The 27,475-nt window shown below is 38.9% G+C and overlaps 1 protein-coding gene across 1 annotated transcript; it reads right to left on the bottom strand.

Moving 5' to 3' along the window:
* Positions 1-1,529: 1,529 nt before the first annotated feature.
* LOC137277718 (lamin Dm0-like) lies at positions 1,530-23,696 on the bottom strand. The gene is made up of 11 exons (XM_067809607.1): positions 23,140-23,696; positions 13,199-13,331; positions 12,521-12,670; positions 12,038-12,208; positions 10,132-10,257; positions 9,777-9,997; positions 8,523-8,757; positions 6,841-6,945; positions 5,851-5,964; positions 4,877-4,990; positions 1,530-4,428 (listed from the first exon to the last, which is right to left on the bottom strand). The coding sequence occupies exons 1-11, from the start codon at positions 23,541-23,543 to the stop codon at positions 4,399-4,401; spliced, it is 1,803 nt and encodes a 600-aa protein (XP_067665708.1). The 5' UTR covers positions 23,544-23,696; the 3' UTR covers positions 1,530-4,398.
* Positions 23,697-27,475: the final 3,779 nt, after the last annotated feature.

Genomic DNA, 27,475 nt, shown 5'->3' with positions numbered 1-27,475 from the left:
TTTATCATTGAAGCGCCTGTAAAATATCGTGATCTAACTGTTCATGTTCTTTCTCAAACCTTATACAGTGAGCGAGTGAGTTGTTTTAATGTCGCTTTTAAACAACATTCCAGTAATATCACGGCCCAGAAATGGGCTTCACACATTGTATCCATGTGGGGAATCGAACCTACTCCACCCTAACACACGTGAAATCTAACACCGCGCCTATTGTTGAACCAAACTTATGTAATTGTTCCCGAGATTCCATTCTAAACGTCCTTGTGGCAAGTAGGGTACTGTGCGAAGTGCCATGTAAACAGGCTATTTTGTGGGAGTGTTTCAGTTTGGGCTGTACGTCCAGACCAGTTCCTCTGCTCCGCCCAATCCATTTCCGAAGACGTAATTTCAGTTCGTTCTTGACAGAGTGAGTGAGTTTAGTTTCATGCCGCACTCAGCAATATTCCAGCTGTATGGCGGCGATCTGTAAATAATCGAGTCTGGACAATCCAGTGATCAACAATATGAGCATCGATCTGCGCATTTGGGAACCGATGACGTGTGGCAACAAAGTCAGCTAGCCTAACCATTCGATCTCGTTAGTCGCCTCTTAAAACAAGCATTCGTTCTTGCCCGACTGGAAACTTCTTTGACGCAGCTAAGACCAAGGGAAGTAAGTTAACACTAAATTCTATAAAGGTCATATGCAACCAAAAAATCAAACACAGTTATCGCTTATTCATGATATATAAAATGCATTGCTGATTAATAAAAAACAAATAAACCAAATTATAAGCTTATGCACGCAAATGTAAAGTGCACTATTTTGAACGACATGCTTAGCCGGTTCTTTGGTTATTTCTTACAAGCTGATAGGTGTTAATTGATTGTGGTCAGTGATTGAAGTTGTGCATTGCATATTGTCATTAGCAGAGAGATAGGCAGACATAACGTGTCAATAAACCAGACATTGAGTTTCTTTTGTGACAAGGTCTGCTTATCACAATCAACATGTTTTGTTTTTTTTATGTAACGAATAGATTATTTACTTGTTTGTGTACACAACCAAGATTAGACTACTATCCACGACCTCATTCTTCAGGCGGGCATACTGTTTCCGGTAACCTATTCACTGCGCATGTGTTATGAGCGTAGCGCACCATACCTGCTGAAACCACTTTTTCCCTCAGCGCTGGGGGAGTTAGTTTAGTTTTATGGTACACTCAGCAATATTCCAGCTATATGGTCTGTAAATAATCAAGTCTGGACCAGACAATCCAGTGATCAACGTCACGAGCATCGATATGCACAAATGCGAACTGATGACATGTATCAATCAAGTCAGTGAACCTGACCACCGGATCCCATCCCCTTTCGACAAGAATAGTCCCCTTGGATGGCAAGCATTGGTTGCTGTAGGCCTATTCTGCCCCAGACCTTCATGATCCCATGAAGGGGACCAAACCCAGATCTTCAGCATGACAAGCAAACCCTTTAAACACTAGGCTACTCCACCTTCCATCTAGACGAAAAACCAGATGACACATGCAGGAGTATGTTTCAGTTTTATATGAAAGGCATCTACATATATTCTGTGCATGACATGAAATAATAGATTTGTAATGATTATTATGGTGGCGAGCATATGGAATATGTTTTCACATAATAAAAGGACAAATCTAAGAGAATAAAACTCACAACAAGAAAGACCAATGTTTGAAATGAACAATGCAGTCATGTCAAAACTATCCTACACACAAAACAAGGTACTGGCAAGGATCGAAAATTTAAACAAAGTAACATGAAAGATGTGAGATTTATGTCAATATTGCTTTATAAAGTAACCCTTTGTTTAACAAGAGCAACAGAATGCTCCGTAACAACACATATGGAACAAGGAGATAACACAGGAAAATAGCAAACACTTAAAGGGGCTCCATGCCAAAGTTGTTGAGTTTTGATAAAAAGGCATTGGAGGTCAAAAATCTTTTAAAAAACATATAAAAACCTAAACCAGATACTGGCTGTAAAACCTAGTGTTTGAATTTGTAAAAGAATCCAAAGTACAAATATTTTCATCAGCTTGGTGTTTTTTTTGAAAAAAAAAACTACACAGGGATTGACTTTTGTGCAAATAGCTGTCACTGCATTTCATATTTCTTTTATTTTCAAAAAAAAAAAACCAATATGGTCATCAACAGAGAAATAAGTTTCGCTGTTCCACAACCACAATGTGAGATCAGATCTCATTAATTGAAATGTTTTAAGTCATGAACCCTTACATGCGAAACAAAACCATCACAAATGTCTTAATATCATGGCATCCTACTTCCCAGTTGGCCATGGACTGCATACCATTTCTCATCACAGAGATGCAGCTGAACTGATTACTTAACCATACAAACCATCACCCCTTCATACAAGTATACATAAGTTGTTTGAATTACCTCCCTTGGTCAGTGCAGGGTAGGTTGTTTAAGAAGTTTCCAGCAATAACTTTGCAGAGCTTTGGTAAAAACATGGTTATTATGCCAAGCGTCAACCTGAAACAGCTTGCATGCCTATATGTTACTCATTTACTGCCACTCAAAGAAAATACTCAAAGTCTAATCTAATAATTTTTGGTTAAATGTTCTTTTATAGTAACAAGCATACCTGATTCATGCTGTTCCACAAAACAGTGACTAACTGAACGGACAAAAAATTATTGAACAGCTCCTATATTTCCTGCATGTGATGTACCAGGGCATAAGGCTGTGCATTACAGATCGGACAGTAGGACTGTCAGTAGAGCACTAAGCATTGACACTAAAGCTTACACAGTGGGGCTAACAAGGCTAAACGAATTCACTGATACTCGGATTGTAAAATGACACAAAATGATTCACTTTGTACGATACTGATTTCATGCAATATAACAATCTGAACACCACTCTTGAGATAGTACAATCGTTTGGTTTATGAAATCTATTGTTTGATTATCTGCTGGTATTTTCGTAAAAGAACACAAATATTTGATGCCAAAGGATTACTTCAGCAATAAACCTTTTCACTTTGACATGTAAGTCGAATATGGCGGATCATAATGGTGTAAAACTTACAAGAGTTATTGCTCCTCATCAGTGTACGGCTTAACCTTTCTAAAACAACATTAACAGGTTCATCTATGATGAAATGTGCAAAAAATAAAAGTACAAAACACAAAACATTCATAACATAGGATATAAATAGTATACTTTGATAGATTCCTAAGCGATTATATAAATTAGCAGGGCAGCTTCATATCTTCTAAATGGAAATACAAAATATGGAACGTAACGATGTTAGATTAAGTTCATTGTATTCCTGAGATTTTTTTCATTCATTTTCAAACAGAGTCATTACTAGCATGGCTTCCAAAACCAAATATTTGTAACCATTGTAGTCCTTTCAAAAAAATGACTAAGATGATGATGAGAAATATGCACATGAAAAGATACACATGAATAGATCTAATCATGCGTAAACATACATTTAACTTGGGTTGATAACATGGGTATTTTAAATGTTTTCATTATTTTGATTTGTTTTTAATTCACCTCTATCAAACTGTTAAGTACATAGTTTTAACTTGAAAAGTTTTGGATTTTTTTTTTAAACACAATCATCTATCAAGATCACTCCAATTCGCACCAAAATTGACTAATAAAACTGACTAATAAAACCCAAGGCTTTTGCAAGGTCAGCAAACATGTTACCCACACATAACCTTTATCAACTAACATGTATCTCAAATAGTGACCTAACTTGAAAATAACCATTTAGGAAAGAGTTTGTCCATATTTCCCAGGATCAGCTTCCAGGCCGTGGTTTCTTTCACTCTGGCAGTGATGAAGCGCTGTAAATTTGATCATTCGCTGCAACTGAGACTTACCCCAACACTAACGCACTAACATATAACTTAAGTTAAGACATCTAAAACATCTACTCTCTCATGAGGGGACAAGTTTGATCAATAACATTAACCCAACAATATTTGGAAGGCATCAACAATGAATCAAACAAATACTAAAATTGTCAACACTATTCAACCAGATATAAAGTTTCGGATTGACTGAGCACCAATAATGTATTGTCATGGATGAACAGGTTGCAACCTTAATGCCCTTGGGGATAATGATAAGAAAATTATGGTCGTTGATTAAACATAAACACAAAAACAGAGTGAGTCTCGCAATGACCAAAATTGTCCCCTCACGGCAGACTAGTACCTGGCTGGCTGTATATATTACAGTTAAGGACAATCTCCAGGAAAAACTGAAATAATGATATCGCTCTTCTCCAATAATGTACTGGGTCCCTTTTCCTCTCTCACTATGCATAATGATGTATTGGTAGAGTCATTGAATGGCATTAGATGTTTTGGTAGTCATGATGACATCACATTATGGAACATTTTTCCTTTTGACCCTGCAAAATAAAAGACAGTCATAAGTTTACATCTATAATGACATGTGTAATAAAATCAAATCATCTACAGTCAAAAACAAAAGACAGATTTGGGCAGCTGTGTCTTCTTCACAAATGAGTGTGCAGCTTTTGTACTGCTCTTTGCCAATCACATACTCCCTCATTTGAAAATCCATTCAGTTTTTAAAATGCTTTCTATTTTGCTATTTGATAATGTTCTGCAAAAATAATCCAGGATGAAATTTGTGATTTGTCAAAGAAGATTATGTTCAATACACACAAATTAGTGAAACCATCCAAACATGACAGAGGGAAAACCCATGTAAGCAAGTCTGCAAATGGCTTATATACACCCCATAACTAATTCTGATCATAGGTGATGTAAGCCCCATGTAAATGAGTCTGTAAATGGCTATGTAGACCCCAGATAACCGATAATGATACTCACATCTTCTCCCTCCCCTTCAAACTGTAGCAGCTCGCCGGAGGGGCGACTGGAACTTGTTCGGTACGAGCTGCTGCTACTCATGGAGGACTTGGCCATGTCACAAGATGCCACTTCCTGGAATACGTATGTTCATGCTATACAATATTCACATTTCAAAACGGAACACATAGCTGGATATATCCATGGCATATTGCCTTCATTTATCTCACGACACACAGGATATTCATATCTCAAACTGCAGATGTGGCCATCCATGATAAAAGCAGATATAGCTGTCCACAATAAACTGCAGACATAGCATTCCACAAGTGTTTGCAACTGTCATGGCAATGTCCCTTGCTGCTGAAGAAGAATGAAATATTTATAACGTATTCACTATTCTTTACTTTTTGCTCACACACAAGATGCGTGAAATGACTAGTCTCTGGATAATCATTCAATGTAGGCTGTCAACAAAATTGAGAACATTGGTTGCAATGTTAAATGGAATGTTACGTTCAAAAAGTGGTCAAAGTGTTCTATTCATGTTGAAAATAAGATTGAGGTCACCCAAATCGAATGGTGTCTGTGTGATCCTACCACTGTAGGCTGTCACCAAATTTGAAGACATTGGGTACAACAGTTCATGACATATCACTCTAACAAGAAATGGGACATACGTGCGGACAGATGCGGTAGTGGACAACAAACTGCCAATATAGTCAACCATGATAAACTGCTGATATAGCCATCCACAATAAACTGCATACATAGCATTCCATGATAAACTGCAGATATAGCCGTCCGCGATAAACTGCAGATGTAGCCGTCCACAAAAAAAACTGCAGACAATTTTCATGTCTACTACATGAGTGTAAACAGTGCAGGACTGGGTTTGGGGTTAGGTATAAGTCTCTCAAACAGATCCTTTAATTTTCTACTGTACTTGATACTTTCTTTGGAAAAAACAGGAATTAATTTTATTCTTGACTCACCTCCTGTTTGCTGACAATTACTGTTCTCATAGAATCTGAGATGAACCAGCGTTGACCTTTCATCACAAGGTCAGATGGGGGGTCGTGTGTTGTTTCAGTATCAGAGCTCCATACCTGACAATAGAAGGTCACATATGTATGCAACAGGTGAGTGAGTGAGTTCAGACTGATCCAATATTGCAGCAATATCATGGCAGGGGACATCACAACTGAGCTTCTTACATTGTACCAATGCAGGGAATCGAATCCGGGTTCGGCGTGACAAGCAAATGCTGTACCCATTAGACTACCTCACCGCCCCTGTACATGAAAGGAACCAAGTCATCAGCTTCCCTGTCTTTTACCCCTTGGATGGCAAACTAAACTATTCTCAATCTCGTTAAGACTGAGAATCCTTTGGGTTCTACGCATCTGTTATTACATCGGTTCTGTTGCTGAGGCCATGAAAGCAAATTATCAACAGATTATCCATCAAATGAGGCAGACCAGGTTCTGCCAATTCTTGTGTTGGATCTATTCTGCTGATTCTGTAACCATGACAAACCAAGATCATATCCAACAGGATCGAGTGAGATTTTTTTATGCTACTTTCAGCATTGCGACATAAATATCATGGCAGGAGACTCCAGAAACACACTGTGTCCATATAGACATAAAATGCTTGTACAACTAGGCTACACCATTGCTCGCCATATATATCCAAGATTTATAAACCACTGCATTTGAACAGGACTCAGTTAATAAGGCAGGTAAAGACAAGTGTGCTTACAATTCCCAGTAACCAATAACTGAAGGATTGGGCATCATAATCACCCATCCATCCTCCGAAATGTCATGTCATAATTTCAATGCAGGGTTCAAAAGCACAGATTTACTGGTGTTATAACAATGATTTACAAAGGTAAACAGCCTTGAAACATTGAAGCCTTCAGGCTACATGACCAAGGCGTATAGTCTCTACTGGTGCATGTGCTCAGACTACAGACATACCGTCACATCCTGTCCTGGCTTGACTGTGACATTGCGATGGAACTTATAGACTGTTTCATCATCACCAGCTGTGTGTTTTAGCTGCCATCCTCCAATATTTACAGCCTGGAAAACAAATAACACTGTCAAACAAAAAGACAAAATGGTCCTATTAACAGATTTATAAATTTCAGTAATTTTAATTTTTTTTACTTTTTACTTCAGAATCCCCTCTTATAAACTATGTTGAAGCAACTGGCATCTGATTTTGGGGTTGTCTTTTTTTTTTTTGAGACATTAGACAAGCACATTGCATTCACTCACAAATACACACAGACAGAACAGGTAGCAAATAACATGGAAGTATGTGTTAATACATTCGGGTGAAAAGATAAACACAGTGTTATATCAAGAGTGTACTTCTGAACATGATGCGACATCCACTTTTGACAGAATTTGTTGTTTGCAATTTTAGAAAAATATCTTGCTTTATCGATCTTGTATCTATCACTCCACAGTCTCTTAATACAAGCAATATTTGGAGTGGAAGAAGCAAGTTTGCATCTATAAACATGGAACTTTGCTACTAATAAACTGAGGCCAAACACCTCAGACACAACATTGTCTTTGTAATCCCACCAAAACAAGTTCCGAAGTAAAGGTAGTTGAGGACCTTTTTCAAGTAACAAGAATGACTTCCAGAAAGTTTGGACATAAGTGCATTCCCAAAATAAGGGATAAGCACAGTCCAAAAAAAGGAGCACTTGTTGACTGGAGCAACTTGGCCAAATAGGAATTGGTTGACACCAATCTGAGCAGTATTAGCATTATGTCTGGCATTGGCGTTTTTGGTTTTAAGAATCTCTCTTCCAAGTTGATGTCTACTGAAAATATATACTCCCATTTCAATTTAGCCTTGAAGACCTATTCTAAGCAGCTACGAGTATGTAGTAATAAAATTTTGCTCCCTTTTCAACAGACAGTATACTTCTGACAACTGGGTTATCATCCAAAAGTTTAAATAAGGCAGGTTCCCTAACCGCAAATAGTGACAAAAAGCTGTTACAAATAACTCATCTTGATAGACAGTACAAGAGTACTACAGTGAGCAAGTGAATTAGCTTTACACTATTTTTAACAATATTCCACCAATATCAGTGAGTGAGTGAGTTTGGTTGTACGCCACACGCAGCAATATTCCAGCGATGTGGCAGCAGTCTGTAAATAATCGAGTCTGGACCAGACAATCCAGTGACCAATGGAGCATCGATCTGCACAATTGGGAACCGATGACGTGTGTCAACCAAGTCAGCAGCCTGACCACCCGATCCCGTTAGTCGCACTTTATGGCAAGCATGGGTTGCTAAAGGCCTATTCTACCCCGGAACCTTCACGAGTCTCCACCAATATCAAGGCCGGGGACACCAGGAATGGGCTTCACACATTGCATCCATGTGAGGAATCGAATCCCGGACATCGACAAGCGAAGATTTCACCCACAAGTGTAGCCTTCCATCCACTATTACTGTTGTAAAGGACAAGTACTACATGCTGCAGCATCACCGACATGATGACACAACGTTACACTGTGACCTACAGATCCTCCTTTGATTACAGACAAGGACTACCAAAAACCAATTCTGCTCTAAAATCACCACACTTCTGATGTGCATATCTGCAGAGTTACCTCCCTTCCAACTTACCTTGCCTGACTTGTTGGATAGTCTGATGTAGTTGCCATCTTGGTTGACCTCCTTGATCTCGATGGCTCCCTTGGCAGAGGTCTGTGTTGAGTAACCGCTGCTGCTGGCCTGCTGGGAGAATTCCTCTACCGCCTCGGAGAGAGTTACTCGCTTCCTCTTAACGCCACGTGACACCTGGGAGGTCTTGGGAGTCTTCCGTGGGGTTCCCTCCGCGGCAGACTGGGATAAGTTCAACCTAGAGACAGTTCAAAATGAGTGCTATCTGGATTGTGGTAATCAATCTGGCTGGCTATCGATCTAAGATTAAAGTAAATAAAGATTGATTATTTTGATAAAACACAGACAGCTTGTTGAGAAATATTTATGCACTAATTACTAACAAAATAGAACCCAGCAGCTCAAAGATAATTTTGCATATTGTCTGCATAAAGCGTAACTATTTCATCACAATGAAGCATATGACTTTACAGATAAAAGCTTTTTAATTCATGGGGCAATGTTTTGCTAAACATCACGTAGAGGTTGCATCACTAAGGCTTCTGTCTTTGTTTACTACAAATCACTGTATAGTTTACAGCTCAAAATATCACTGACAAGCTTGACCAGCCCAGGCATGACCACCAAAACACCACTATCCAGCCAGAACATTGCTGAGGGCTGTGTTAAACAGGTGCTTGCCACTAATGTGGCAATGTCTTCAGCCACTAAAGACTGTAATATTTTTAACATAGTCACTAGTTTTTCCGTTTTGGTCACTCACAAGGTGCATGAAATGACTGGTATATATCACCCAATATAGGCGGTCGACAAAATTTAAGACATTGGCTGCAGTGTTTTACAAGATATTGCGTTAACTTAAGTTTGAAAAGTGAACAAACTGTCATTGTCACATTAAGAATGAGATCAAGGTCGCCAAAATCAACTGATGTCTGTATGATCATTGAATGTAAGCTGTCACCAAATTTGAAGACACTGGATACAACAGTGCATGAGATATAAGGTTCACAAGAGCTTGAAAAGTGGCCAAAGAGTCGTGTGACCTTGAAAACAAGGTCAAGGTCACCAAAATCAATAGGTGCCTGCATAATCCCCATGTCGGTTGTCACCATATGTGAAGACCCTGGATACAACAGTTCATGAGATATCACGTTAACAAGTAATGGGATGTAGATACGCACGTACCAACACTGCTGAATATATAGTCCCTGGTTCTGCATTGCGGGTGAGGACCACAACAAATAAACAGCTGCTCACCTTGCCTCCTCCCCTTCCAGCAGTTTCCTGTATGCATCGATCTCCCGGTCCAGTCGGATCTTGATCTCCAGGAGATCAGCATACTCCATAGCCTGGTCATCTAGATTCTGTCTCAACTCTGCAATCTCAGCATCCTTCTGTTCCAGGCGAATGAGGAACTCATCACGTTCACGACGTAGACGTTCCTCCAGCTCCGACACACGTCCCCCATAGGAAGCATTCTAGAACACGATAGGATATGAACCTTGAGGAACACTGTTAAGATGTTGTCAAGCTGATTTTCACGGACTGCGCTTACAAATGAAGGAACATATTCTGATATGGTTAACAAATTTATAAAGTTTCAGCATCCTACCTCAGAGCGTAGTCTTGCTACCTCTGATGACAAATCATCATACTTCTTGCGGATAGTTCGAAGTTCATCCCAGGCATTGCCAGCTGACGCCCCACTGCGGTCCACCTGGCTCTGAAGATCTCCCAGCTGTAACAAAGAAATTTGAGGTGACTATAAACCTGAACATTTTCAAAATTGAAAAAAAACCCCAACTCATCTACACTTCACAGAGTGTGCTCTATTATAGTCAAGAGAGCAAATGGCTCTGTAGTCTTTTCACAATGTCTCCTGAAAATGATTGTTCAAAGGTGTTGCAAACTGTAATTACAGTATAAATGCAGCTGTTATCATCTAACATGATCTATTATTAAAGTGATGCCATAGGCTGCAATATTCATGAAGCAGTCTAAAGGAATATGCAGCCACTCATTCCAGTCACTTTGACAATTTACAAAAAGTATGATTGTGTATTCACTTTGAGAAAAAAAATCAGAAGACTGCTAATTTCAAATAAAAATGCAAGAACAGTAATAGACTGCAACTGAATTTATCCTTGCCAAATTAATCATCTGATTCTGAATGGCCAGGTGTGTTCATCTCCTTGGTCCCAACACAACATGAAACATATCCACTCAGTAAATCACTTCCAATCACATGAAGTCGTACATTCATACGAAGTTGTATCCACAGAGAAAATAATATTAAAACCAATCAGAGCCAAAAATGGGACAGACTGAATCGAAAAGTGAACGTAAATAGAACTACCTTTGAGAACCTCTGCGCCACACTAAAATTTCTACCATAAACATCTTCCATTTTGCAATATATATCAGGTAAACCAGTACAGAGTCATTTTGCTTAAATCACTGCATCAGCCCATGGTGTTTACTGAGGCATGCTTTTTATGACCACAATGTAAACTGTAGCTGAATCACTCAAGTGAAGCACTCATCTTTGAAGGCAGGTTTTCTTTCCCTAGTATTATCAGCAGGGGGGTAGTGTTTAAACACCGCAGCTTGGCAGGTGTTGCAGTAACAGCCTACTGGAGGGGAACCTGTCACAAGTTTAACATGTTTTAATTGTTTGATTTTTTGCAATCTAACACCTTAACCTCCATTTGCATCACGACAATAGGAATGTCTTATTTTTTTTTATGTTTGTAACCGTTGCAGCTGTGTTCAAGCATAGCTGTAACTGAAGTTGTACGTACAATGTAACACAAATGCACATAAAAGAATACATTATGAGTTTTATACCACCTGTCATGGACCTCATGTTAACTCATGCTGTGTAATGTGGCTTTCACTGAACTGTGTATGTCTGGCTTATTGCTTTTCAGTGTCATAATGCGGGATATATTCTGTTGAAATCCATGTGCAGCCTGTGTACTTTGTGAAAGGGTATTAGGAGTTTATTCTTCAGCTCAAAATTTTATTTGCCTACCAGGCGAAACAAACCACATCTCCACATTCTGACACGGTAAAATGCAGAGACCAATGCCACCTTTACTAATCAAGTCTGCTTACCAAGTGAAAATCTGAGACAAAAGAGACAACTGATGGGATAAATTGGTCAGACACATGTCATTATTTCCCAATCAAAGCCCTTACTGCCAATTACTGGACTATCCAGTCCATACACACACTGGAAGCTGTCAAAACCGTCATCTGTCCAATAAGGCAAGTTGCCAACACTGGCATACAATTTCAGCCCCATCCATGGCTTGTACATTTACCATCAGCTCTACAGCTCTGCACCTTGTCTAAAGCGGATTATTCCTTCAGTCCCAATAGGCGCCGGTTTAGACAGCTTCCACTGTAATTATTAGCAGTATACTGCCGCACAGATACAGTAATGCTGAGTGGGGTGTTATAACTTCACTCTAGCTGCATACTGATACATTGGCGGAACAGATATCACTGCTTACCTTATTCTCATAGAGAACTTCCAGTTCAACCTTGACCTGGTGCAGGTCATGCTCATGTTGCGCCCTCAAATCACGCAAGGCCTCGGCCAATCTGGCCTCATATTCCTCCTGCAAACGTCCGTCCACCTCCTCCAGCTCCACAGTAGTCCGGGTTCGACTCTCGTCAAGTTCCTGCAGTCAACAACACTCTTTACAACCACACTTCAGATACAGATGGTAGATGCAATCTTTTCTCTCAATAACCATCTCCAAGACATTCCAGTACGTTATAACAACACAATGTTATATGTGAAGTGATCCAATCCATGCTAGCCTAGTCATATAGACAACTGGTTGGTCAAGAACATTGACATTGCTGTAGAGTGTCATTCTATCCCAACTGCACAAATAAATATTCGCATAAGTTACAAAATTGTTTCTGGGCGGTGAACGCACTACAAAAGACAGTTTACTAAGGACAGTAGTTAATCTTTGAGTACACACCTTTTCATACACCTGAGATTTAAAGGCAATGTCTTCCTTGAGACTCTGGACTCGGTTCTCAAGGTCGACACGGAGAAGTGTCTCTTCCTCCAACTGGGCCTTGAGTTTGTCCAGTTGTTTCTGCAGTGCAGCATTTTCTGCTCGTAGATTCTGTAAACAAAACACAAACACAATCAATGTCTGTATGTCAGAAAGCAATCCCTTTCTCTAAAATCATGCATTTGAGTTCTCTTACCTTTGAATTGGAAACTTTTGCTGCTAAGTTTTAGCAATACCACCATGAATTATATTACATTTATAATTGCTTCTTTGTTTAAAATTTTATGATGGACAATTTAGAACTTGAACTGATTAAACATCATGACAATTTTTATGGATATACAACTTCTTTTATTCTGTGATAACAACATTTAGACACAGATTCTAATGTCACCACTTGATTGGTAACGCCATTGGAACCTATGTCGAAACGTCACCTTCACAGAATAAAAGATGTATATCTATCAAAAATTGTCATCATTCTGGGCTACCACTGTATAAAGCCAGTTAAGTAATTACTATTTCATTTATTTGTCTAAATGTTTCTAATGAATCTCATAATTTCCTGAGAAAGAAAAATAACACCAAGAACAGAAGAATCTGGATCAGGTTCGAACATCATTACAATCTAAAACGTACAGCATTTTCTTTCTCTAGTGGTTTCTTCTTGTTTTCAGCATCTGAAAGACGTTGTTGTAGGTCGAGAATTGTGGCTTCGAAACCAGCAATTTTCTTCTCTAGAGACTGTGCTTCACGATCTCGTTTGTAGAATCTGAAACAAGAGAGACAACCATGAAGAACTAGGCAAATCTTCTCACTATTCACATGGACTCTTATGAAAGTGGTAACAGACAGGCAAAAGGCTGGTTTCCACAAAATATTAATCCTGTTATAATACTGAAGATATCATCACTGCTGGAAGATACAAACTGGAAAAAAGAAGACAAGATTTCACAGAAATAATAAGAAGCATAGAATGCACAAATAATACTAAACCAAAGGAATTTAAAAATAAAATTTCCTTTGGTGAAAATGATTAAATAAATAACCATTTGAATTTCATGACCGAAGATATAATTCTGTTGGTGACTTGATCATGAAATACATAGCTCTGGAGATCACATATATATACACACTTCAAAACATGGACCACATAAAAGTGTCAACAAGAAATAAATGCAACATGTAAACTTCTTTACCAATATATTACTGGGTATACAAGGACTACCTGGCTCAGTGCAGTAACTGCCTCTGCTTGTCTAAAATTTTTAGTAATTAACTCCTTGAACAATTGTAAATGTAGTTCTGTAAACAATCCTCAATGTTATATCGAGTACCATTTTCTTCCCACAGAGGTTACTCCTGTCACGACCCGTGAAGGTCCCGGGGTAGAATAGGCCTTCAGCAACCCATGCTTGCCATAAAAGGTGACTATGCTTGTCGTAAGAGGCGACTAACGGGATCGGGTGGTCAGACTAGCTGATTTGGCTGACACATGTCATCGGTTCCCAATTGCGCAGATCGATGCTCATGTTGTTGATCACTGGATTGTCTGGTCCAGACTCGATTATTTACAGACCGTCGCCATATAGCTGGAATATTGCTAAGTGCGACGTAAAACTAAACTCACTCACTCACTCACTCACTTACTCCTGTCACATTTTCCGACATAAGCTCTGTTCTAATACAGCCCTTTCATGGTACGAGTGTTCAAGGTTGGAGGTATTCAGATTTAGTTGTGCAGAGACGTTTCAAGAGTGGTAATTTACAAGATCTCTGTAATTTCCGAATGCATCAGGAAAACTTGCCTCTACCAGTTTTTGTTTCTACAAACACATCCTGGCGATTGATCCCTGCACTCTCTATTGCCAGTGTCTGATTTTTAGTTACACATGAAATAACAAAACTTTCCTTGGCACGTTGATGTACCAACTCTATTGGGGCCGTTATATTGGAGCTAAGTCTATTTAACGCATGTTTTAATTGGATAGTAACAAGGGAGATAATTCATGTTGCAATTTTTTGCCGCAAGGGATTTTTCTATGATTGGGAAATGCGGCCGTACTAGAACAGGTCATGTAAGAAAAGTGAGTAAGTGAGTGAGTTTAGTTTTACGCCACACTCAGCAATATTCCAGCTATAAATAATCTAGTCTGAACCAGACAATCCAGTGATCAACAACATGAGCATCGATCTGCGCAATTGGGAACCAATGACATGTGTCAACCAAGTCAGCGAGTCTGACCACCCAATCCCATTAATCGCCTCTTACGACAAGCATAGTCACTTACGCAAGAAGATATGACAGGAGTAGAGGAGAGTGTGGGAAGAGAATGACTGAGTACAATCATGCATAAAATCTTGTTAGCTGGATTTAGAAAACACAAGGGGTTATTTATTTACTATTCCATAATATTCCATAATCTCACATAAGATATGATATCTTATGGAGGTCATCCAAATTAGCAAATCAAGGCAATGATATACAGGAAGGGTACGATGTCACAATGTCACGCATGCTGTGCAATATCTATTACAAGCCAGCAACCAGAAACCAGATCTGCTGACAGGGCTATTCATGAAGTACTGAGTCTCCCAACAAGGCGGCCATGTGTCAGCTGCACCCTTTGACCTCCTGGGGAGAAACCCATCTCTTAGTTGGCATCATGCTGCAGATAATCAAGTTAATTATCTGACACAAGAACATTACAAAGCTGTGATGTCATAATGATTGACAGCTGAAGGGGCTGAGCAAGACAGTGAGCTCATCTGACTTCAATTGTCAGCAAAATGTCAGACATCTCTCTCAGGGCACGTTCCTTTCTGCAGTATTGTATTAAACTTTCCAATCTAACCTTTCTTTGCTTTAAGGAACCTTTCTAATCAGGAAATAAAGCTTGTTCATTATTAATAAAACTCAGCTCTTTAACATGCACTTAATAATAAATATGATTTTGGCAATTTATCACATATTTTTGGCAGTGTATTAATTTCCTTTGAAGATAGAACACAGCTTTCTAACAAGAATCAAGTTTCCATGTTTCATAATAAAACCATAAAGGTTTGCGTTTCATCATAAAAGTGTATCATTACAACTGGAATACCTGTTGCAATGTGATGAATCTGAATGAACAACCATAAAACAGTTTTAACTTATAGAAATTGCTAAGAATCCTCTTGTTTTCGCCCAAATACAGCAAGTACGGGTCTTCAGAATTCATGAATTTAATGAGTTTTTCAGTCTAACCTGTATGACTTGTCAATTAAATATGAGAGACTCTATCCATTAAAGGTCATGATAAAACAATAAAGTGAACATCAACAAGTCAGCAATGTAACATCCTCTGCCACACCTTCTAACAACACACCCCTCCTGTCCTCCATAAGTCAGTTGCCCCATGTGGTATACATTCCCCACAAAGGCTGCCCTAGGGGCCAATTACCCCTGTGTCTTCCAGCTGTCATTCACCCTTCTTTAACCCTGTTTCAGTATTGCAGGAGCCAGGAGTCACTGTACACCTCCACATAACTTTCTATAATAAGGCCATGCCTATCAATGATTCAAGGGACCTGACAACACAACTATACTGTCATGACTAATTAACAACAGAAGCTATATAGTGAGGTGTGCTGGGATTCAAGCCCATGCAAATACTACTTGCCTACAACTGATGTGAAATGTGATATGCCTCCCCCACCAGTCAGTCAGTGCAGGGCCACTAATCTCTCCACACACACACATCCCTGCAAGTCAGTGTGGTGAAGAGTCATCCCCTTCCAGTCATCACAGATAGTATTTGCCTAATATAGTACCAAAGCATAACAAAGAGGTTTGGGGGGGGGGGGGGGGGAGAGAAAAGGGTAGGTTTGTGTAAAATACTCAAGGTCTTTGTATTAAAGATGAGACGTGGTCTCTTTTGTGTGCCAAAAGATTAAAAACTTCTTAAAACCGTAAAATACTACTGCCATTGGTACTGTTGTGGATTTATCATCGTTTTGTTGCTTTTAAGTGAACGATAATTACATGCTGTCAATCAGCTTATGTTAGGTACTCTAGCACCTCACAATCACAACAGCAATAAACACTTAATTCTACCAGGACAATCAAATAGAATTCGCTGAATTACCACCTCAATACCACTGTTTCTAATGACAATTTCTTGTGCGAGTGAACCCGCTTCCATGGCAACCATGGGAAAACTGGTCAATACAGCCAGGCCTGTATCAAGTTTATTGCATGTCCATATCACCATCTGGGCAGGGCAATGACTTGTTTGACCCGCTTACCACCTTAGGCCAAACCAAGCAATTACACCTATAAATATATCCCCTGATGGAAGTAAATATATAATTAATTGTAATCACTGTGCTCCGTAACACCAACTACCAAACAAATTTAACAAAAACATATTTTTTAGGGAAAAGGAAGTGTGATGCATATGCAGAATAAACAATACACCTGTTGTGTCCTTAAACTAGCAAACTATGACCAGTCATTGCTATCTGGGGAACAGATGCAACAATTGCATAGCTATCAAATTCATCCAATGATGTGCCAGAACTGTGATCATGTGATATCAACTGTTTTGGCCTTAAGAATCTGCATTGTAATAGTTTCACTTTTAACGCAATCATCATGAATGTAATACAATTTTATTATCTTTCATGGCAAAAAAAAAAGTCACAAAAAATTAATGTTTCAGCGTTTATGAATAACTACACCAGGATAACCTTGGTAATGTCCGTTCATAGGGGTAACAATGGTATTTCATTAGGACAAAGACTTCAACAAAACATTTTATGAGTTTGAATGTCTTCTGAATCAGATCCAACCACGTGGCTGGAAACATCTAAGCCGGAAGTGAGGCTGGCGTCTGCCATGTCACTACATTACTCAGAGACAAAGAATGCAATCCAGAACTATGCTGTCGCCATGGCGATAGTTGCTATGACAACCAGTCACAACAGGCCTTTTACAGGAGGATGTAGTAGTGTTAGCTACACTGTGATACATAGTCATTACTACAAAAATCTACTATTTCACTTCTAAAAGAAAGGGAACTTAAGCAAAGAGCTGCATTAAATTTTACAAATATTCATTATTGAAAGCATTGTTAAACAACACATTCTTACTATGTCAAGGTGCTGATTTAAGTGGAATTTTCCAAAGCACTCCATTGAAGCTAGGAATTGTTCATTGATGTTCATATAATACCAACATCCGGTCATGAATGCAGTTGACAAAAACTCTACTAAGGCTTTTCTCCAAATCACAATGGCAGCTTCTAATATGTTACTAGAGATCCCAAGGACAGACACACGCATTATTCAACAGTTCAAAAACCCACAAACAAAATGTTAGATCTTTGAAAGGAATCATCTCCGTGTCAAGGGTGCATGACACATCCATGCATAATTCTTGTTTACACACGACCGATAATAGCATATCCAATATATACTCCTTGAATTAAAACTCCCAAGCAGACGACAAGCATTTGCTGCTGAACAGCTGAAAGACAGCTCGCCTACACAAGGGCAAATGGGTAGCTAGCTATTCATGAAGTATGCCTGTGTCTGCTTTAACAATCAACGTCTGAAGATATGAAAGACTTGGTGAAGTATCTTTACCCATCTGCTGAGGTGTTTCTGCAAGCTCATCAAAACAAACACTTAGTGTCTGCAGCCACACGACAACCTGTTTGTCAAGTTCTTTTTCCAATGCTGAGGCTGAATGTGAAACTGAAAAGGCTAAACACTCCAAGGAAAGGTCATAATTCCTCACAAGACTTTGATTTTTAATTAAAAGCTCAAATGAACGATAACATGTGAGTAAATCCTAGTGGACAGCAGTAAATATGCATCAGCTAGTTTGTAAAATTCTGTATATGGAGGAATAAGTAGTGGAGCTCACAATACAAAAGTTAAAAAAATTGAAAAGGCATACACTCTTCAAAGTTCTTTTTCTTTCATCACTGAAGCCAATAAACTGATAATGGTACAGATAACCCCCAGTTAAAGATTGTTGCCATAGAAACACCTGTTCACACACCATGAATTGTCATGAATAAAGTATCAGGTTATTTTTAGACTACAAACCACTTAAAGGCCAGATTGAAATAGACAGGTTACCACATGAGGAACACTAACCTGAAGTTTCCTGTACAGGCCCCAGTGCCTTTACGGCTCATTTATGTCTGAAAACTACTACAAAAGAACCTGTTTTTTTTCTTAAAATATTGCCTCAAAGGAATTAACAAATGCAAAATTTGGCATCCCTCAGTCATGAGTAGAGAAAATCATAAATGCAGTGAGTCAATGTGTTTATTATGTTCCAGTTAAGGACAGTACACTATTTCATAAATCTGTGCTACTTAAAATTTATTTTTAAAAAGTCATTCTAAAATTATAGGTCAAGTTAACTGCAGTTTTCAGATGGGGAATTCCGTATCTATTTTTAAACAACGGCCTACAAGTATTTATCATCTGAAGTCACTTGTTGATGGGTGTTGTCTGTACACTGACCCAGAGCATGGACATGCTTGAGAGCAAAGAAAAACAAGCTTACCAACTTATATAACACACACACACATATATATATATAGCCATAATTTAACAAAACACAACGAAAGGAAAACTATGCTTGAAAACACCAACCATATCATACCTTTTTACCTGTGCAATAACACATTTGTCAAGAACATTTAGAAATGGTTGTAAGTAGAAATGGTATGAATTAAAGCTAACTGTCTGTTTCCATTCAGATACCATGGAGAAAAGGACAGTGGGCTAACAACAGTAACATAGTGCCATTAGCATGTCTGGATGTGAAGACCCAGGTTCAATTAACAACGATGCCTGCATTACATTACGACTAATATATTTTCTCATTTTTTTACTGCTAAACCTTGCTACTTCAATGAGATTCTCTGAGTAATACTTCTGCAGCCACACTCAACCTTTAGTTCCACTGACCAATAACATAGCAGACACTAAATACAATGACTTCTTTAAGTTTTAATCTCTCAAAAACTGCCAACAAATATGTGCAAAATTTGTAGAGGTCAGAAGCAAACACTCGAAACTAATCACCAACTTTTATATCCTGGTGCAGCATAATTAAGACGACTCTTACGGACAAATTATCAGCTTATCTGAACAGATTGAGAGATTTCATAAAGCTACAGTCATTTGTAAACAATCGTGAAGGTACTGTTCCATTCTCATACAAAACACTGAAACAAATATGCTAAGTAGAGCCAATGAAAATCTAGAATGGGGCAAGTCTAGACTACCAGTTTTAGCCGGAAAACAAAAAGGTCTCTGGGCTCCTCTATGTAGTTTAGCACTGTTCTGAAAGAACTTAAATTCCTAAATTGGTTCAAAAACACTACCCATGTGATGGGACTTCATGGCTGATCAGCATGTATAAGTCACCTAAACCGGGGGGATAATTAACTAGATTCTGATGGAAGACAAAATCCAGTATGGTAGGGTCAAACACACAAGCTAGAGTAAATACTACAAACCTTCAGTGTGCTAATACCAGCATGAGTTGAACAGCAAACAACAATTACCTGTGCGTTGGGCACGAGTAAATACTGCCATTGTCCATGCATGCAGGGAGATGCAGGTCCTTGGGCAGAAAATACTCTCCACCTCACCCCTGTACTGACCTCATGTACAGCACACCTAACTTCGAACGCATCGCACTAAATACTCTCAAAATAGCTAAAATATTTTGCATTTCAGAAATTTTAAACTTAACAGTCCACTGATCTCTGGATGACAGCATCCACTTTAGTCACGATACTGAACAGTAAAAACTGACAAAGCAATGTGGCGATTCACCCTTACCTGCATGCATTTTGAAATGCAAACTCTTACAAAAGAAATCTTGATTTCCATCTGCTAGTGCTATAGTTGCAAACATGATGTCTACATCCTAAGATAACTGCTTGTTCTAATTGTCATCAGCATATAGCTGGAACATTGCTGAAAACTATATGCAAATCTAGTTAATCATCTATCTATTCATGACAGTGAAAACCTCTAATTTGAAATGCTTCATATATTTTCAAGATCACTGTAAGATCCACTGTGGTCGAAATGATTAAAACAACTACAGATGCAGCTGCACTACTGATCAAAAATTAAATGATTCAAATATTTTCCTTCACTATTACTTCTTAACTGCCAAAATGATTAATATGATTTGTGTCAGTGCTATCACTGTCAAATCCTGTACACTCTATCCCATATGCAACCAACCCTTTCAACTTCCCTTACAAATTCTTTCATCTTTGGCTTACAGGAAGTTAAAACTTCCACCCAAGTCATAATCAATCATAGTACACACTTGGTTCGTTTTCTGATCTGATATACAGAAATGGTAGGAACATACTACAGATACTAAATTCCTGTTCACATTATCTGCATTTGCTAAAAGGAACTTTCTTTAGACTCTTATTAACTTACAAATTAGAGCATGGCCATACTAGGAGTCCTATGATCAAATGATTAAAGAAATTATGAAATATTGTATAGTTAAGATCACCCTGTCCAATCTATTAAGCATTTTCATATATATATATTTTCAATGAAACCTGTTTGGTATTAACCTCTGCAAAGTTCAGTCTCATTGTCAATGAGCTTTTCAGTTTTCCCTTCTGCCTTGCACTTATTATCATACTAAAGCCCAAAATAAAGTGAGTCTAGATTCAAGTTTCCAATTTAACTAGAAAACGTCATAGTTCCTGTTAGTATACTGGGAAATGTAAAACAAATTAAGGTTCCTTGGACAAGATTTCATAAATATTCTTAAATTAATACAATTAACAACAGGCAGTACGTACATTTAAATACAGTGTACAAATCTAGTGACTACCATGAAATCTTCATTATAAATACAAATTAACAGACTAACATTTTCAAATACTTCATTATTGTAGATGTTTTTTAAAAAGGAAAACAAAACGCCTTAAAAGTATTACTCTGTTATGTCTTTATGTCTTGGAGCATAAGTGGTCTTCTGACCTCAGAATAAACACGACTATGTTAGTCATACAAACAGCTGGGACTGGAGGACCTCCTCGTACAGCCATATCCTTAATTACTGATCTATGGAATGTTGGGAGTAAAATAAGAATGTGACATTACTCACTCCTCTGACAAGTAAATGTGACACCTGGAGATCACCTGAATGTAGTGACCTCACTGACCGAACTGGTCAGTCAGCTTTCACACCTTGCCTTTGAAACATCAGGTACTCAAGTTTCAAAACAAACCTGCATCAGGTAGAACCTGACCTACTTAATTTAGGAATGAAATCAGATGTAGCATAATACATATCATTATCACCTGTAAACAACCCATTTGACTAGAAAATCCTCCCAATAATTATCAATTTCTACCTAAGTCTACAAAAAGGCCAAGATTTCCTCAGATTATCTAGACTTGCCTGACAAATGATAAACATGATAAAAGGACCAAATCAAATACATGTATCTGTCTATTTATCACTCAGTACACCCGAGGAGTAAGACTACATCTGCACTGACACAATACCTAGTAACAATATCAACCCACTTTTGTAACAGCTTCAACTTCTAATGTCAATATTTTTACATTGATTTCTTTCCTCAGATCCCAACCTAACATTTCTTGTCAAACCAGTTTGTCAATGAACTTTAAAAATCTACAATCAATACAAATGACAAGCACTGAAAAACCTTGGAGTTAATGAAAGAACCAGGTCACATTGACATTTCAGAAGTGCCCTTGGGCTGACGTGAACGAACAAAGAACGCTATAATGCAGGAACCAAACTGTGATAATATTGTTAATTCACTAGGAAGTACACCATCACTGGTACTTCAATGTGACAACTGCATTAGAGCACAGAATAGTGCAATTATATGCTCTAGACAAGTCATATGTTCCCTTAATGATTTCTTTATGATTTAAATAGAAAGAAAAATTGATATGGGAACCTGAGCAATGTCTATCCTTTCATTATTTAGGCTTTAGGGCTGGGCGGAAGGTAAAGATGATATGGTTGAAGGCCTAGGGAAACAGGCTGGAGGTCAGGTATGTGGGAGTGTGAATCACTCAACCAGATCCACATAACAGCAGCATCCTGAAATCCACATGTTCAGATGATACAGCTGCTGGAACACTATTTTCCTATCACTGCCAAAACATCTTACCTGTACGTCTAGTAGATTAATACATCTACCTGTTACTAACAGTTATTTTAAATCTTATTTAAAAATGCATTCAGTGGCAGGCATTCAGAAAGGAGAAGTATATGACATGGCTTCAACTGAACAAGAAATGGTCTAGAATTAATGTGTGCTACAAAGCAGCTCTTTGAGAAAACACGTTCGACCTTACACACTGACGTACATCAGACGTCCATATTTAACACGGGAAGCCAATACCAGTTGTTGTGACAGTAGCACATGTGAACTGAAGCAGCATGCAATACGATGTAACACATGCTCACCGCTGACGTCTGATTTCGGTCTGCAACCCATCTGACATTCATTATAAAAGTGAAACAAATATTGAATCGTACTTACTTCGACTGCCACTCGTCGCTAGATTCCTTATATCTGTTCACTTCAATTTGTAAACGAGCCTTTTCCTTGGCGGTATCATCCAAAAGCTTCCTAGCGTCAGCTAACTCGCTTTCGTAGAGTGACTTCACATTCGTCACCTCACGTTTCACAACTTCTTCCGTAGATCGCACTTGTGTAAACAAGCGACTATTTTCCGTCTCCAGGTGTCTAACTCTATCGATATAAGCTGCCAAACGGTCATTCAAGTTCATAAGCTCCTCTTTCTCTTGCATGCGAACCCTTCTTGCCGGTGATGGAGGCCTTTGCCGGCGAGGCGAGGACGCGCTGGAGCCTGGCGACTCGATCCCAGAGTCGGATCGGCTGGTGTATGTGGTAGTTGTGGTTTTCTTTATCCTCGACGCCATGGCTGTCGTCTTTCAACTTACAAGCAATCCACGAAACGGTAAAAATCCACCTAAACGCAACCCTTATCTCGCAAAATGGCCGGCTTCTATGCAACAACGTGCTCCCGCCTTTCTGTCACGTGACCACGCACCGTGTTGGTCCCAGCCCACGCTTCCGCATCAATGATTTTGTGGGTCAACGAAGCGTCCCACACAAGTGTACCGTGTTGGAGTGCTATGCGCTTATAAAAAGTCATGTATGTTCTATAATTGAAATACCAAACTTTACAGAGTAGTCTTTATGTCCAGGGTTTTCCGTGTAATAATTTTAGATTTTCTAGTTTACACGCCTATTTACTATGAATTACTTCTACCCATTACCAAAATCACACCGCTCAGCGACAACAATCGCGGATTCAGCGCCTGTTCAAAGGCCACGCCCTTTCCATTGTCTCAAGTAGCTGATTCATATGTACAAAGGGGGCGTTGTCGCTTGTTTAATTTGTGAATAAACTTCATTCACCGTTTTCCACACAATTACGACATGATGCACACGCTTCTGTAGAAAAGTATACTTGGTTCCACGAAACCGCGATAATTCTGCAAGTACAGAAACAACTCTTTATACAAGTCGGAAAGTTCAAAGCCACATGTGCTGTGTCGGCGTCACAAAGGGTTAAAATCGTACAATAGCCTCAGGCAGTGAGCATGAAGTCACATTCTGAGGTATACGGCTATAATAAATAGTAAGACACGTAAGTCGGATTGTAGCTACAGGTGTCCTAACTTGGCACAAACATCACATATTTCTGTTTGGTGCTGTTTCGTATGTATTCATCACTTTCATTTCATGTGTTTTGCTGCATACAGCACAGTGCCTTACCTTGAACAAGGTGTCGTTCAACTTTAACCTGAAATATATACTTTTAAAACAAGGAAAGGTAGAGCCACAAAATAATATCATATGTGTGTGAAAGGGCTCTACAACTGATACAGAAGAAAGGAGGAGGTATTATTGTACAATGGTCAGAAGTAAAGCTATTCTGTATACACAGAGAATGTATAATTTGTTCATCAGAACTGATGCACTTTCTGTGTCAAATCAGGTGCACGTTGATGTGTGTGGAATCATAATGTCTGCTGGCTGTGCACACGGGAGAAAACATTTCTGCCACGTCAGCAGGTTATACATGTACACCTAGATTAAATATCGACAGTCAAGCAGTTCTAACAGATGCAAATAATGCCAATCAATCACTAATTCATTGATTGTTAAACCATTTACCTTCGTATTATATTTGAAAACAATGCTCAGATGGCGATATATATCGTTGTGACCTAAGTTGTGTGGTGTGTATATTGTAAACGATTATCCACGTAAAAGGTGTGTTATATCAAAACTTTGATTCTTAATAACTGTAAGAAAAGTCCTGGATATATATGCAAATGACATACATTTCAATATCCAGACACACAGACACACAGTTCGTCAGAGAAGAAATTGCACATGTAAAAAAAAAACAACAAAAAACCAGACCCAGCATATAATGCACTGTTCCCGATGTATATAACGTGTAAGAGCAGTACGTATACGTGTAAATGTCTATATGACAATATTGAGTGGTACTATGGATGTTTTATCATAGGCGGATGCAGAGGCGGATGTGCAGGGGTGCACATCACTCACCCCACTCCGTTTGTCCTCAAAGTTAACATCCCCACTTTCTCATAAGCTGTACCAGACTCTGTTTTATCATAGATAGCTTTTTAAGAGAGCGACGGTGTCTTTGAAACAATTTAATAAATTTTGCGGTTATAGGGGTCTAACAAAGTTACTGTCTCACATGCGAAGTACGGATGGTCAACAGGTGAGTTTAGTTTTATGCCGCACTGAGCTGTATTCCAGCTATATGGCGGTGATCTGTAAATAATCGAGTCTGGACCAGACAATGTAGTGATCAACAACATAAGCATCGATCTGCACATTTGGGAACTGATGACATGTGTCAACCAAGTCAGCAAGTCTGACCACACGATCCCGTTGGTCGCCTCTTACGACAAGCATAGTCGCCTTTTATGGCAAGCATGGGTTGCTGAAGGACTATTCTACCCCGGGACCTTCACGGGTCAATGGTCAACAGGGGTCATATGCAAAAACATTCAGTAACATCATCAGCAGCAAAATCACTTTTACACAGCTTACACGTGGGTTCTTGAAATGGTGTTTTGGGGCGTCCAGAACTACCCAGTCCTACTTCTAGAGGTAATGAACCTTCTGCCACCTGGGATTACGCACGTTGCCTTTTACCGTGTAAAAAGAGAGAGAAAAAGGAAAAGACAAAAAAAAATTGTCGGTTGTAGATGGTCGACTATTCATTAATAACCACGGAGTTCATAATTATACAATGTTGTAACCCGAGAAGAAACCCAACAGGCAAGATTGCGTGTCTTATGGAGGTAAAACATCACCATTTCACACAAACGATACGAAGGTGTCACTAAACTCACAGAGATATGAGGTTAACCTGGGTTCGTGCCGGCCAGTCCACTCAAAGCGTTGACGTACCTCCCTCCACATTCTCAGCATTTTTAGTTATGAGGACTGTAAATTCTATTTACTTTATACCGGTAGTACACACGGCCGTAAATATAAATACACGTATAACTGTCGCCCCCTCAGGATCACACTGTCTTGGATATTTAGATTCAGTTGGATATAGAATGAATATTCATATATATATATCAAAATCATTACACTTGCACGACTGTTGTGACTTGTTTGGGTGATGGTGGTGGTCTGTAAAAGACCGCGTCTAGACCACACAAGCCCGTAATCAACATCATGAGCATCGATCTATGCAACTGGCACAAGATGACATGTATCAGCCAAGTTAGACTAACGACTAGACGAACAACAAGTCTCTGAAATGAACATATTTTACTGAAAAAAAAGTTCATAGTAAGAAAAGAAATATATTGTATAATATATAATGAAATGGGGCCCTGAGACTTTCTTCATTTTCAGAAGCTTAGGAAATCCAGACTTGCCACATTTTCTAGACTTGCATGGGCTTTCTTGGATGTATTTGCTGCAGGGTCTTTATGACAGACTAACAACTATAGTGTCTGAACTGAACAGTTCATGTCTTAACTCCTGACATAATAAAAAAGACTCTTCATTCTCAGACTTGCCACATAAACTACTCTTGCATGGGCTTTCTTGGATATGTTTGTTTCAGTGTCTGTATGACAGACTATTCAACCAAGTCACTGACAGCCTGATCACGATCCTGTCAGTCGCTTATTAGGACAAGCATGGGTTCCTGAAGACTAATTCTAACCCAGGTCTTCGCGCGTTATGTAGTTTAGCAAGGGGTGTGTATATCCTCTTATATCCTCTTAGTTTATGGACTATGGACAGCGCTTCTTCCAGAGCTGTATTATATATATTTTTATAGTAACAAACTAGCCCATATAAAGTAAAAAGGAGCACAAGGAAGACCAAAGGTTCAGAACCTGGGGAAATCTAGACTTGCTTCGTTTAAGGCTTTAGCATTGCAAGGAGGGACAGGCAGTAGGGAAAATAATATGGTTCAGGGACTGTGAGACAGACTACCAGAACTGTGGATATAGCCAACACGTGTCTGTATAGATTTACAAAGACATTTATCTTTTCAGTGTGGATACAGTTGTGGTGATACCACATGAAACTTCTGTTAAAAGCCTATATTTTGAGTGAGTGAGTGAGTTTAGTTTAGCGTCACGTTTAGCATATTCAAGCATATATCACTGCATGGGCCACCAGGCTGACCAGAATGGGTTTCACACATTGTACCCATGTGGACAATCTTCGGTGTGACGAGCGAACGTTCTAACCATTAGGCTACCCTAGTAGATGAGACATCCATGACAAGGTCTAAATCCAGGTGGCTCGCTCTAATACGATGTCACCA

The sequence above is a fragment of the Haliotis asinina genome, chromosome 3, assembly GCF_037392515.1.
Source record: "Haliotis asinina isolate JCU_RB_2024 chromosome 3, JCU_Hal_asi_v2, whole genome shotgun sequence".
Classification (NCBI taxonomy): Eukaryota; Metazoa; Mollusca; class Gastropoda; order Lepetellida; family Haliotidae; genus Haliotis; species Haliotis asinina.
This window is presented reverse-complemented; position numbering and strand designations above follow the sequence as displayed.